The sequence below is a fragment of the Periplaneta americana genome, chromosome 3, assembly GCF_040183065.1.
Source record: "Periplaneta americana isolate PAMFEO1 chromosome 3, P.americana_PAMFEO1_priV1, whole genome shotgun sequence".
In the NCBI taxonomy this organism is placed as follows: Eukaryota; Metazoa; Arthropoda; class Insecta; order Blattodea; family Blattidae; genus Periplaneta; species Periplaneta americana.
The window spans coordinates 131,948,664-131,964,225 of record NC_091119.1 but is presented as its reverse complement, the minus strand read 5'-3'; the positions used below and the strand labels follow the sequence as shown (position 1 = coordinate 131,964,225).

Below are 15,562 nucleotides of genomic sequence, written 5' to 3'. Positions count from 1 at the left end.
TGAATATAAAGCTGAAAAGAACGAGAACATAGTTGTCGCAAAATGGAATGATAACAGCATTTTAACTATTGCTTCCAACTCAATTTCCGTGAACTCAATACACACAGTTTCAAGTCATTCTAGAAATTTGAAAAAAAATATCAATGAAACAGTCCAATCTCATATTCCAGTATAAAAAAAAGTACGAGTGAAGTCGACTGTGCTGACCGAAACATCAGTCTGTTTAGAAATCTGTTAGAAACAAGAAATGATCTGGTGACCCACTGCATTGACATAACAGAACAATAGCTATCCATGTCAGCTATACAAGATAACTCTAACGAAAACTCTACCACCTTGCACACCACAGGCAGTGTTAGACAAAGATAACAACAAGATGTATGAAGTGTGACGTTAGGCCAGAGGGAATAAGACGTTTGGGGAGGCCGAGACGTAGATGGGAGGATAATATTAAAATGGATTTGAGGGAGGTGGGATATGATGGTAGAGAATGGATTAATCTTGCTCAGGATAGGGACTGATGGCGAGCTTATGTGAGGGTGACAATGAATCTCAGGGTTCCTTGAAAGTCATAAGTAAGTAACATAGCAATACAAAAGAGCAGCATTCCTTATTTGTTTTAATTTTTTTTTTAAACTAAAATTCATTTCAAGAATGCAGTGAAAGTATGTATAAGTTTACTCTACAACATAAAAACAGTGTTTTCTTGTATTATCTTGCAATTCTTGAAAAACCCACTCTACTGACATGACTACTATTTTACCTTCTTCAATAGCAGTCATATCCTCTGATTGAGGTTCTGGCTGATATGTACATCTATTATCAGTCAGTACATCTCACTTGATAGTATGTGCCAGGGGAAGAACAATTATTGTTTGTATGCATCTGAAGTCTGACTAGTGCAATATGTAGCTAGTCGGCGATGTATGCAATGTAGGGAGAAAAGAATTGGCCATCCTACCCCATTATCTCTTGGCCTAGTTCCCTCATAAGTGGTGCCTTCTTGGTATCATTTGTGAGGTTCAGACCTGTCTTCGGACAGTTGACTAAACAACAATAGCAGTCACTTAACCTCATGACCTATTCTGGTCTGGGAATTAAAATTTCAAACAAATTTTTAATTTGCTCACACAAGAAAATGTAAATCATCCTTTCCTGTTTTAGGTCTTGTGCCCTGTTACAGTCTCAACCAATTGTATATTCAATCAATCCAAACTTCTCCCAATTAACATATTTTTTAAACTTGAATGTGACTAAGTTTCCACAAGATAAGTTATAATACTGTCACTATAGATAGAGTCTAGTAGTAAGACTGTCACTTTATAGCCTCTAGACAGGCATACATTTCATCTGTAGATGATAAAAGAGTTACATCATTATACAGTTATACAGAAACTATACATACACTTGGTCAAAATGAAACTGGCCGGCCTCTTGAGCAGTCAAAATTTTCTAAGTCCCTTTGGGTGAGCACGCAGTTCACTACCGTAAACCTCTGTGCACTGCTTTCGCTAACTCCAAGGCTACTTAACTTCTATGCAGGCAGCTCGAGCTCGAATCTCCATAGTGAATTTTTTGTTTTGTCCTTGCTTTTATTTTTTACAACTCATTTTAGTGTAATATAGTCAAATAATTTTGCTTAGGTTACTTCAAGTTACTTACAGATAATTACAAAATTGGTGAACATTTATGGTTATAATTCCAGGAAATCAGGATATATTCTGTCATCAGAATTATGGTTTTCCTTCTTGTTTACAATTACTACGTTGAGGCTAGTATAATATTCAGACTCCCTGTACCACAACTTGCAAATTAATTATTGCCAATTATTTAACCATCAACATATTTACTGAAGTTCCTTAGTCAATAAAGTGTAAAACAGCAGGGGTTAATAAAATACTTAACACAGCATTTTAATATGAAAGCCTCTAATTATCATCTTTAGTGTTACTTCCATCTAGCATCAAAAGTTTTCATTAACATGAAAAAAATAATAAAGCGAAAATTATTCCAAGGATAAAAAATGACGAAAAACTGTTATATTTTCACTGATTCATTTAAAAAGCAAAAAAATAAAATAAAATTAAAAAATTAAAAAAAAAAGTTTTAATAGCTCCACGAAGTTCTGAACTTGCAACTTCATGAACACTTAGCTAATGCTCTACCACTACGCTACAAGTACTACTGCAGTAAGAATGGCATTGTAACAAGCAATAGTCATACTCCACTTGAGAACCTGTTACATTTAGTGTTTGTGTTACAATATTCCGAGTATAACACTGAGTTCCATCTACTATTCGTTGACTTTAAGGAAGCGTAATGATAGTATTGACAGGAACTGACTAATAGAAACTCTCATAGATTATTATGTACCACGTAAACTGATAAGAATAATCCAGATGACTTTAAACCACAACAAAGGAAGAGTAGTCATTCAAAATGAAATAACTGAAGAATTTAAAATAGAAAAAGGTGTTAAACAAGGTGATCCACTATCCACAATATTGTTTAATATTGCGTTGGAAAGAGTGGTTAGAAACTTGGATATAAACCCTGGTGGTATAATATATAACAGAATGGTACAAATTCTAGCCTATGCTGACAATGTGGTAATAATAAGTAGATCTACAGTAGACCTACAGAGAACTCTACTCCAGTTAGTCGAAGAAGGGGAGAAATTAGGGCTAAGAGTTAATCAAAGGAAAACTAAATATATGATAGCAACTAGAAATAAAAATAAATGGGGAAACTTAAAAGACATAACAATTGGAGAGTATAATTTTGAAAGAGTTACGAATTTTAAATATCTTGGATCCATAATTACTGAAGACAATAATACCTCTGAGGAGATAAAAGAGAGATTGAAAGAAGGGGATAGATATTATTGGGCAATTTTCCAATTAATGAGATCTAGACACCTTTCGAAGGCAGGAAAAATAGAGATATACAGAACTGTGTTGAGACCAATTGTCACCTATGCATCAGAAACCTGGTCTATGCTTAAGGAAGACGAAAATAGAATTGCTATTTGGGAGAGAAAAATTTTAAGGAGAATATATGGACCAAAATTAGTAAACGGAGAATGGAGGTTGCGATACAATAGCAAGTTGTATGGTAAACCTTCAACATTGGGGGAAATAAAAAGCTCAAGAATAAAATGGCTGGGCCATGTGGAAAGAAGAGAAGAGAACTCATTACTACACAGGATATATAGAGGAAATCCAGGAGGAAGAAGACGCACAGGGAGACCTAGAAAGACATGGATGAAAGATGTGGAGGAGGATATGAAGGAGCTGGGGATCCGAACGTGGAGGAGGCGTGCCCGGGACAGGAATGATTGGGCTTCACTTGTTAGGCAGGCTTTAGTCCTACAAGGGCTGTAATGCCACAGATGATGTTACAATATTCACTGTTTAAACACTCTGAACCATCTGTCTGTTTTAAATCTCGTATCTGTATATGAATTATTTTCTCGGAAGATTTGAATGATTAATAGTTGTGTTCTCGATTATAACTACTGCAAGAATATACGCGATTCTTTTAACAAAGCCTGGCCTGTCCTGAGCGGTCATGGAAATACTGTACCCGATTCGAACTTGGTCTCTCAAATGCTGGCCAGTTTCATTTTGACCAAGTATACATTAAATATGTAAAATTAAATTCAAATATAAAAATTCCACTACAGAGATTCATGGATCTATTGTTTTCCCAACATCTAGATAGCGAAGAAGAAAAGGTGTACATATTTACACAAAAGTCCCAGCACTAACCATTGCCCATATAGTAAATGTGAAATGTAGTAAAATTGTTGAAATTCAAAACGAGTTTAAAAAGAAAATTACCTTGTTCTTGGAATATCTCAGTGAGGAAATTGGAGTCAAGTGCTTGTGAAATGAGTGTCTGGATGTACACTTCAAAGTTGTCCTGGTACTTGGCTGTCTCCTTCATAGACTTGTCTATCAGCTCCCTGCCATTCCAACATTATCAAAATTGAAGATAATGTGTAAGTAAAAATATATGTCTATATTCATGACAAAACTATATTAAATTTTAATAAACACTGTAGGAAATGGCTACTTTTATGTATGTATTCCAGAAATAATTTCACAATTATTTAAATATTTGAAATTACTTCTAATATGATTTTGAAAACAATAAAATAGGAATAATTCTTACAGTTTCCGCAATATCCCAACACCAATTAAATAATATAAGTAACAAATTCTATCAAACCCTTTACTCTAAAACTTTTTTTATAAAATATTAATGAAAAACCAAAACACTGTTACTTCCACAAAATGAGTATCTCTCGACAATTTTTATAATGTTAAATTTCCACAAAGTCGAATATTGAGTACTACAAATTCAATATAATAATAATAATAATAATAATAATAATAATAATAATAATAATAATAATAATAATAATAATAATAATAATAATAAAACAGTAACAATAATTTGAAATCAATAATAGCAGAATTGTGTCATCCAATAAACCTGACAAAGTAATGTCAAACAGATTGTCGCATGCTTAATAAGAGATACTTCAAATTCCACAACACAAATATTATCAGAAAAGAAGATGAAAGATATAGGAATTTGACATCTGAAATGCAATGCATAAGCTTTACCAAACCAAAAATCTTACCACTAATTATTACTGGATCAACTGATATTACAGCACATTTACTTAAAAATTATCCAAAAGATGTACTCCAGACATACACCATTATAACATTACAGTAAAATAAGAAAATAAACAGTTCTTTTGTAAATTGTGTATATACTAAGAAAATATCGAATGTGAATTTTTATTTATAATATTTATGTAACGATTACCTGTACGAATGTTTTCTTAAATAAATACTTAAATTCAATATCTCTATATCCAAGAACTTTAAGAGAAAGTTCAGTAGAATCCCTCTTATCCGGCACCAAAGGGACCAGGCTAGTTTCAGATACGAAATTTTGCCAGATAACTGAATAAATACCGGTATATACAAAATAAAATTTCGTATTTGCCAAATGTTAAAACTGCAGCCATGTGAAGCTTACTTCTATATCACTTGCTCATAACTGAATAAACATAAAAACTGTGTGGATTTTCCTTATTAAAACACATCACACAACACAAATAATACACTAATTTTAGGTTCGAATATTCACTGAAAATTAAAGTTCCTGCGAACTTCCTAATGTGGCAACACTGATGGTCCAAACATAACTAAATAAACATAAAAACTGTGTGGATTTTCTTTATTAAAACACATCACATTTAACACAAATAATACACTCATTTTAGGTTTGAATATTCACTGAAAACAAAAGTTCGCGCGAACGCGAACTTCCTAATGTGACAACACTGACGGCCCGAACATAATTAAATAAACATAAAAACTGTGTGGATTTTCTTTATTAAAACATCACACAACATAAATAATACACTAATTTTAGGTTCGAATATTCACTGAAAATGAAAGTTCGTGTGAACTTCCTAATGTGACAACACTGATGGCCCAGACTATGGCAATGTGGCAGATTAAAACTTTTTTTTGGCCCAGCCAAAAGTGGCGTTGTTTTGGTATTCCCAGTTACAGTAGCATGCAAATTAATCCGAACAACGTAATTACTTATGCAAAACACTCAAACGGGATTAAAAAAGGATCTAAGACATACCTCAGTAATCTATGTGGCCTCCCTTGTTCCTAATAACAGCTCTGAGACGATTTGGCATGGATTCCACTAATTTCCCACAAATATTCTTCATTTCTTCATCGCGAAACCATACACCAATGAGGGCAGAAATCATCTTCTCCTTTGTAGAACAATCCATTTTTTGCATTCTTCTTTTGCAAATTGACCACAAGTTCTCAATGGGGTTGATGTCGGGTGAGTTGCCTGGCCAGGGGAGTACCTGAATATTCTTCTTGTTGAAGAATTCTGTAGTTTTTCGAGACGTATGGCATGGTGCCAGGTCTTGTTGGAACACACCTCTGCCATCTGGAAATGATTTTTGCAGCTGGGGTACGATTCTGGTTTCCAATAAGTGAATATATTTATCAGAATTCATCATTCCCTTGATAGGTATTAATGCTCCAGGCCCTTCATGTGTAAAACAACCCCAAAACATTACTTGGGTAGGGGGTATTTGGGTGCTTGTTGGAGATGAGCTGCTGTTACTTTTTCGGATCCTTTCCGTACACAAGAAACACAGTGGCCGTGGACCTCGAAATGAGACTCATCGGAAAAAAGTACATTCTTCCAGTCATTCACTGTCCAGGTTTGTTGTAATTTTGCCCACATTAAGCGTTTTTTGCACATAACAGGGGTTAGCAGTTGCTTCTTAATAGGCTTACGAGCTCTTCGTCCAGCTTCCAAAAGCCTACGCTGCACTGTTGTAACGTGAATATTCGCCCCAGTGCTAGCCATTAACTCACGGGTTAAGTCGACAGCAGTTAGTCTAGGATTTAATTTACTTTTCCTGACAATTAAACGATCATCTGCAGGTGAAGTCTTCCTTTTCCGGCCACAGTTTCCTTTTTTCTGGGGTGTGATGGATCCAGTCTCCCTGTATCGTTTTATGATCGAATTAACAGTAGCCAAACCGATGTGACATTCTGCAGCAATTTGCCTCTGTGTCATAGAAGAATGCTCTGCTAATGTTATAATTTTAGACCGTTTTCGTGGAGTTGTATCCATTTGTGAAGACGACAGAATGTACACAGGATTGCAGTATTAAGTCTTCAACACAACTGAAATGCTTATAAGTACAAAACAATAGGCAAAATGTCACATATTATAAAAAAAAATAATGACAGACCTTCAACAATGGAATTACACGTACTACAGATGTCAATTAAAGCGGTATGAGCAGCTGTGAGGCCAACAATGACAGAAAATGTAAAAATATGTCGTGTTCGGATTAATTTGCACACTACTGTACAAGGGATTTTACTGTATTCTCTAGGTTCTTGGAAATAATACTTCTGATAGTGTAGGTGATATAACAACAAGCTGTGAAAAAGATATTACCTAGAGCAGTGATGTTCATCCAATGGCTGCAAGTCACATGTGACCCTCCAAAGTTATTTTTGAGGCTTTTTCTAATAACAACACAATCCAAAATATACATGATCATCATGTCTTAGTAATTTTACTGTTTTCTCAAGAGTCTAACCAAATGACTCTAAACAGAAATTTATAATTTCAGGTAATTGCAAATTCTCTTCTGTTTCCTACTAAAAACAAAAAAACATTCTGAATATCTTTCACAAGAATTATGTAGCCTAGCCTATTTGCACCTGACTAAGTTTAATGTGATCTCCACCTACAAGTAGTTGAAAATCACTGGTCTAGAATGAGAGGCAGAAGGAAAGTTGGGAAGACTTATTATTTATACATTTTAAATCTTGTCACACTTACCGGTCATCTAATGTCATTTCATCCCTCATGAACTCAACAATAGTTTCCAGCCGATTCTGGACACGAAACTTAACAGGTACCTGCTGATATATATGGCGGTTTTGTGGTGTCCATCCAGAGTACTGAGAGAAAAAGAATCAGAGATTAACATTCCCGCAAGTTTGATAATATTTATACACATACAAGTATTCATTTTGTTAAAATTATGTCTTTAACACAACTATGAACAACAGAAATATGCAATTTTCAAATCACATACCACAAAATATTTCAAATAAACAGAAGGCATCAGTATTATCTGTGATACATTAAGTACTTTCAAATTTGTATAATTTACTACATTACCAGGATCACTCCAAAAATCATATATCCTATTTTATCTTCTAAATATAATAATGAAAATTAAGGCTATGTGCCAGCACTGGGTTTCCCCTTCTCCCTTCCTCATCTTCATTATTATTATAATAGATTGTTTAGCTCACATGTTCACATTGCAAAACCCATAGAATACCCATATCAGAACTACCAAGTTTAAAATAAAATAAATGGTAGAAGAGTTGTTTAATAAAAAAAAAACTGGATTATTTTCATATTTATGTAAATACACTTAAAATGATTATCTAGAAAAGAATTTTAATAGACATTTCTCTTAAGCCGATTCAACAAAATATTAATACTAGTAATAATCCTTCCTACAACTATTTTTCCAGTGTTTCATAATTAGGAGATAAGTAAAAAGCATGGAACATTGCTTCAACTTTTTAATTTTTAATTTTGTTGAAAAATGCTGGGTGTGAGATTTGTTTGGAGTAAATCAATAAGTTATGCACTATTTGTAAAACATACTTCCTTTTTGTATAGAATGTGCAGATGAATGTTTTTGCTATCTAAATGACACCCTATATTTATTTTTCGTGTTTTTCCAAGTCTTAAAATGTAACAAACCATAAACACCTTTTTTATTTATGTTTTATTACTATATCAGTTCATTTAATAATTATGTAGAAGTGCATATGAATATCAGTTTATCACTAGTGAGAATGTCGCCATAAATTCAATTATCATGAACAGAAGCCAAAACGACAAGAGAATGCAGGCAATACAGCAGTAGCATCAACTATCCTCGCTACTAGTGAACAGGCCATACTGAGTTATGTGAAATAAAAGGAAATGATGTTGCTAATAAAATTCTGAAGTATATTCTTTAACAATTGACTGTGGTACTCAAATGCAAGGTTCAGTGAGTATGCTGGCAGCTTTTTGAGTGCACTAAAAGAAAATACAAATTTCGAAAACATAAAGCAGAACTATGACATGGTCCAAGGAATATCATTGAAACTGAATACTACTACATGTAAATGGGATAGCTATCTCCTCTTCTTTCTCTCTAACTTTGTCACAGTCCTTGCCTCCTGTCACTTAGCTACCCCCTCATCTAACCCACTCTAATCCTGTCATAGTTTTCGATCTCCTGTCATTTATCTGTCCCTTCATCTACCCCGCCCTAACCTTGTCATACTGTTCAGCCTCATGTCATTTAGTTATCCATTCAGTAAAATAAAGAAGAAATATGTGGTCCAGGGAATACTGTTGAATTTGATGAGGGCAAATTTGGGGGCATCTTCGTCAAAGCAGTAAATAATTGTAATCACTTTGACTTTGTATTTTGGTCTTGGGGAAATAATTTGTCTTTTATGAAAATATTCACAGCAGCCATAAGCTATATTATAAGGACCACATACAATGTTCCATCAAGTTGACAACATTTTGTACTTTGTTATCATCATAATGGCATGGCTCAATGGCTCTACACCAATTCTTCAGTTTGGCTCAGAAGTCAATTAAAAACATTTGAACAACAATGGTTACTTGTACATGTAAAATGTTGTTCGTAACAAGGAGGATGCACATCGTAAAACTGAGCAGTTTTTAGAACTAAATTAGCATCGGCTTTAACAGACTTTATCGAGCCATTCTGAATCTTTCCTTGTTTGTGGAAAATTAAAAGCAAGAAGTACAGTGACCATAATAAGAAAGCTGAAGCCCATGAAGCGCTAATAATACAGTACAAAGTAGAAGATACATTAGCAAACAAACACACTGACGAAACAAAGTAATTCCACCTGAATTATCTACCGCAAGTTGGCTAAAATGAAGAACTCGATCTATTCTGGATACAAATCAACTCTCTAGTATTTAAACATAGGTACAAGGATTTTTAAACGACCAAGACACCCCAAGAGAGTTGACTAACAGCATGGATGACTAAATCTTGCAAATTGGTGTACATCTCAACATCCATTCCCAAATAGTTTTGCCAATCGTCAACGGAGACATACTAGTATAGTAGATATTCGAACTTTCAGGGGTGCAGACTGTAATTCTGACCATTATTTGGTGATTGGAGAATTAAGAGAAAGATTATCAGTAGCCAAGCGAGTAGAGCAACAAGTTAATATTACTAAATTCAATATTTTGAAATTAAAGGACGAGGAAGCTAAGCAAAATTATCAGGTCGAAATTTCGAATAGGTTTGCCACTTTAGGAAGTTCCGACGAAGTTGAGAAAGAATTAGATGTTAATAGCATGTGGGAAAATATCAGAGATAGTATCAAAATTACAGCTGAGCAGAGCATAGGTTATTACGAAACTAAGAAAAAGAAACCGTGGTTTGATGAAGATTGTTGCATGGTAGTAGAAAGAAGGAAACAAGCAAAATTGAAATTCTTACAGGATCCAGTTGAGGAGAATAGAGATAATTATTTCAATGAAAGATGGGAAGCAAGTCGTACACTTAGGAATAAAAAGAGAGATTACTTGAAGGAAAAACTGAATGAGGTAGAAACAAATAGTAAGAATAAAAACATTCGAGATTTATATATGGGTATAAAGGAATTTAAGAACGGATATCAGCCAAGGGTAAACGTGATCAAGGATGAGAATGGTGACTTGCTTGCAGACTCTCCATCAATCCTAAACAGATGAAAAAACTATTTTGCGCAACTACTAAATGTACATAGGCCAAATAGAAATGATCGGGACGAAATTGAAATACAAACTGCTGAGCCATTTATACCCGAACCCATGCTTTCAGAAGTCGAAATTGCGATAGAAAATCTGAAAAAGTACAAGTCTCCAGGTACCGATCAAATTCCAGCAGAATTAATACAAGAGGGTGGAAGTGCATTATATAGCGAAATTTATAAACTTGTACTTGCTATTTGGGAAAAGGAAATTGTACCAGAACAATGGAAGGAGTCCATAATTGTACTTATTTTTAAAAAGGAGGACAAAACCAATTGTGGTTAACTTTCGAGGAATATCACTTCTGTTGACGTCGTGCAAAATTTTGTCCAATATTCTTTTGAGAAGATTAACTCCGTACGTACATGAAATTATTGGGGATCATCAGTGCGGTTTTTGGCGTAATAGATCGAGTATTGATCAGATTTTTTGTATTCAAGAGATAATGGAGAAAATATGGGAGTATAAGGGTACAGTACATCAGTTATTCATAGATTTCAAAAAGGCATATGACTCGGTTAAGAGGGAAGTATTATATGATATTCTTATTGAATTTGGTTTTACCAAGAAACTAGTTCGATTAATTAAAATGTGTCTCAGTGAAATATACAGCAGAGTCCGTATAGGTCAGTTTCTATCTGATGTTTTTCCAATTCACTGCGGGCTAAAGCAGGGAGATGCACTATCACCTTTACTTTTTAACTTCACTTTAGAATATCCCATTAGGAAAGTTCAGGATAACAGGCAGGGTTTGGAATTGAACGGGTTACATCAGCTTCTTGTCTATGCGGATGACGTGAATATGTTAGGAGAAAATCCACAAACGATTAGGGAAAACACGGAAATTTTACTTGAAGCAAGTAAAGTGATCGATTTGGAAGTAAATCCTGAAAAGACAAAGTATATGATTATGTCTCGTGACCAGAATATTGTACGAAATGAAAATATAAAAATTGGAGATCTATCCTTCGAAGAGGTGGAAAAATTCAAATATCTTGGAGCAACAGTAACAAATATAAATGACACTCGGGAGGAAATTAAACGTAGAATAAATATGGGAAATGCGTGTTATTATTCGGTTGAGAAGCTTTTGTCATCCAGTCTGCTGTCAAAAAATCTGAAAGAATTTATAAAACAGTTATATTACCGGTTGTTCTGTATGGTTGTGAAACTTGGACTCTCACTCTGAGAGAGGAACATAGGTTAAGGGTGTTTGAGAATAAGGTGCTTAGGAAAATATTTGGGGCTAAGCGGGATGAAGTTACAGGAGAATGGAGAAAGTTACACAACGCAGAACTGCACGCATTGTATTCTTCACCTGATATAATTAGGAACATTAAATCCAGACGTTTGAGATGGGCAGGGCATATAGCACTATGGGCGAATCCAGAAATGCATATAGAGTGTTAGTTGGGAGACCGGAGGGAAAAAGACCTTTAGGGAGGCCGAGACGTAGATGGGAGGATAATATTAAAATGGATTTGAGGGAGGTGGGATATGATGATAGAGACTGGATTAATCTTGCACAAGATAGGGACCGATGGCAGGCTTATGTGAGGGCGGCAATGAACCTTCGGGTTCCTTAAAAGCCATTTGTAAGTAAGTAAGTAAGTAAATCGTCAGGCTGATTATGCAAATTCTGCAGTAGTCTCATGAGGCAATATTGATGCATCTTTAAAAGCCCTTCTCGTCCAGATAAACTAATGTAACAGCCAGATAGGTTTACTTTACCATTTTACCTGCGAGACAAGTTGCAAAAATTCAAAACAACATACAAAGCTTCCACCAAGGTGAATTCATCGAAACTGAAGAGGAAGACAGGGTAAACAATGAGTTGTGTAGATGCTCCATAACTCCAACGACTTACTAGATGATTTGCATGTGCAGTTTTATTTGACGACTTCCTTGAACATTTGAATCAGGTTTGAAGTTGATCAACATGGAAAGTCTTGCAGAAAGAGAGAATTGAATTTCTAATGATAATTAGACAGGAAGAGTATCCAACAGAAGATAACTGTCTTGTTTAATTAAATGCATCCATTCTACAGCATCTAAAATTTAAAAAAGAAGTTCAATAATGATGGAAGTAATAAAAATAAGTTGATGTCTCGGGAACCAAAATATTTTACAGAGGGTAAAAGCTCTTGATATTTTATCTGTGAAAAATGTCTGGTTCTACCAACATAGTGCTCCTACACATTCTGAAAGGGAAGTGATGAACTATTTGAATCAAGAATGTCCAGGAAGATGGACTAGCAGAAGAGAAAAAACTTAATGCCCCTCTCCCCCAAGATCTTCTGATTTGAACCAATTACAAGTTTCCTTCTTGGATTATTTGAAGAGTAGGATCTACCAAAAGCCAAACAACCTACAAGAGAGAAAATGAGGGGTCAACTATGAGATGCAACATCAGTAGGACAGCATTGCATAAAGTATTAGTAAAAAATGAAAAAAAAAAAAAAAAAAATGTTGTTTTCTAATGCCAGGCGTTTGACAACATAGTCATTTGACCTCTTGCACTCAATATTTTTCAAAGATATTGTCATGGTTAGCCACTGACGCACAGATTTTGAGATATTCTCAATCCATTTCTTGATTTAAGTTGCACAATGGACAGTTAGGAGTCTGATATATTCCAATTCTATGCAGATGCTTGGCCAAACAGTCATGGCCTGTTGCCAATCTAAATGCAGCTACAGACAAATTGCGTGGTAAATCAGGAATCAACTGTGGGTTATGATGCAGAGAGTTCCATTTTTTCCCTTGGGATTGTGTTATCAAATTAAGTATGTAGATTTAATAAATCTTTTCACAGAGTAATATGTAGATTTAGTAACAGGTCCGTAAGTAGCAGTGCTGCCCTTCTTTGCTAAAGTATCCGCATTCTCGTTTCCCAGGATTCCACAATGGGATGGTATCCATTGGAATACAATTCTTTTATTGAGTGTTATTAGTTGAGAGAGCATTTTATTTATAGATGTAGATTCATTTTCCGGGCTGAGAGGCCGTGGTCTATTAGTTGGTTTTATACCAGACGTTTCGTCTGCAACTGCGGCAGACATCTTCAGTGGAGTGGTATCCGAGGTCGCAAGACTCTTCTCGGCGTACCTGAGGCAACTGATCCTGTGTCTGGTAGTGCGGGCGTATTTATAGTGCAGCTCGCGGGCCGAGGCCTGTTGTCGCTGCGGTCCGCGCCGCTTTGTTCGCTGCTCCCGCAGCGACAACAGGCCTCGGCCCGCGAGCCGCACTATAAATACGCCCGCACTACCAGACACAGGATCAGTTGCCTCAGGTACGCCGAGAAGAGTCTTGCGACCTCGGATACCACTCCACTGAAGATGTCTGCCACAGTTGCAGACGAAACGTCTGGTATAAAACCAACTAATAGACCACGGCCTCTCAGCCCGGAAAATGAATCTACATCTATAGACTCCGGCCGTGAAAGCCTACACTGCAAGAGCATTTTATTTATTTCTGCTATTTGAGATGAAGGTGTGTGTCTGGAGACTATTGATAGAATAGCTGCTTTGGAATCTGACAATATAATTGCATTTTTAAATTTATTGATGTGGCAGAGAAGATTCTTGAGACTTTCACTTATTGCAGTGATTTCACCATCAAAACTTGTTGTTCCATATCCAAGAGATCTATAAAGTGAGAAGAGACAGCACGTAACACCTGCACCGGCACCTTGTTCCCTGGAGATCAAGGATCCATCGGTGTATAAATGAAGCCAATTTTGTGGAGGGTACCTAATATTAATTGTCTCTAAAGACAATTGTTTCATTATTTCAGTGTTTACTTCTGATTTCAGTATTTCTTGTGTTAGATTGAGATTATACTCTATATTTAATAGAGTTAAAGGGTTTGGTTTAATTTGTAGGTTTTCTTTTAAATTCGGGACATTGATTTTTCAGTCATTTGCAAAATATGTTGATTCACTCCAAACAACTTTTAAACACAGAATTTTTTCAGTAAAACTAAAAATTAGAAATATAGGTATAAGCAATGTTTCATACTTTTTACTTATCCTGTATATCTAGTAACCATAACTGAAACTTGATATTTTACATGATTTATCAGATTTTGTTACATCATACGGATATGAATTTCATCTATTTCAAAATTCAAATGAACATGCTGTGATGAATAAAAATATCCTATTGCCAGTGAAGGTCTTCAAGATAATTTGCTAATATCGCCATGATAAAGATTCCTCTATGTCAAAAGAGGCAAAAGGAAGAACTAGATACTAACCTATGTTATGTAGACATGCGCATTCACATGCAAACAATCTGATTTGAATGTGGAGAATAAAGCCAAATTACGAAAATGCATAACATGCACTTCATGCTTTGTAAACACATTTAATTTATACATAACTTAAAGATTTTACAGTAGCATAAGTAACTAAATGTTAGCCAAGTAATGTAATTTGAAATAATAAAAGAAGTACTTCTATTTTATGATGCCACCATGAAGATGTGATAATAAAATTACAGTTACATAAGACTACTAATATGAATATTTATATTTTATTTGTACGTGAGAAGTCTAGATTTCTTATGTAAAACACCATATTATTATTTATCTAAGTATTGATATGGTAAATGCAGTATCTATTTACTTATTTTATGTGCCTTAGATAAAATCTGATCAAATGTACAAAAAATAAGATTTTTTGTTTATTTGAAAATCAGTAGTGGAAAACCAAACGTTAATCGTTCAGCAAAACTGTTAAACTTCTTCAAATTAAAATTTTTCTTTTTGAATAATATTTTAATTTAGTTATGATGCAATGACAGGATGAACACGAGTAGGAAATAGGAAGATTACAGCCCATATTCAGTGTTATTCTGACAATTTCCCAATAAAGTAGATAAGAATGGATGATCAACTGACTAGACTGGATTGAACTGGGCTAATGGATCATAAGGTAACATACATTAACTACAGAGACAAACTCCTAAGAGACCAACACTACTGCTGTCTCTTGGCACTACAGTCTGGCATATGATCTTTTGAGTAACTAACAAATTATTTATTTAAGAAATTGAAGAGAACATTAGCTGAATTTCGGAGCAGTTGCTCAAAATGTCTCCCATTATGTTCT

The 15,562-nt window shown here is 34.8% G+C and overlaps 1 protein-coding gene across 5 annotated transcripts in view; it reads right to left on the bottom strand.

Annotated features, from left to right (window-relative positions):
* LOC138696542 (streptococcal hemagglutinin-like) overlaps positions 1-15,562 on the bottom strand; it is a 90,619-nt gene that overhangs the window by 17,928 nt on the left and 57,129 nt on the right. For all 5 annotated transcript variants that reach the window (XR_011331413.1, XM_069821636.1, XM_069821638.1 and 2 more), the window contains 2 exons: positions 7,426-7,547; positions 3,843-3,967 (listed from right to left, as the gene is read on the bottom strand). Coding sequence is in view for 4 of the 5 variants with exons in the window: in XM_069821636.1 (XP_069677737.1) it covers positions 3,843-3,967; positions 7,426-7,547 (247 nt within the window). In the remaining variant the exon portion in view is untranslated. The remainder of the gene's footprint in view (positions 1-3,842; positions 3,968-7,425; positions 7,548-15,562) is intronic.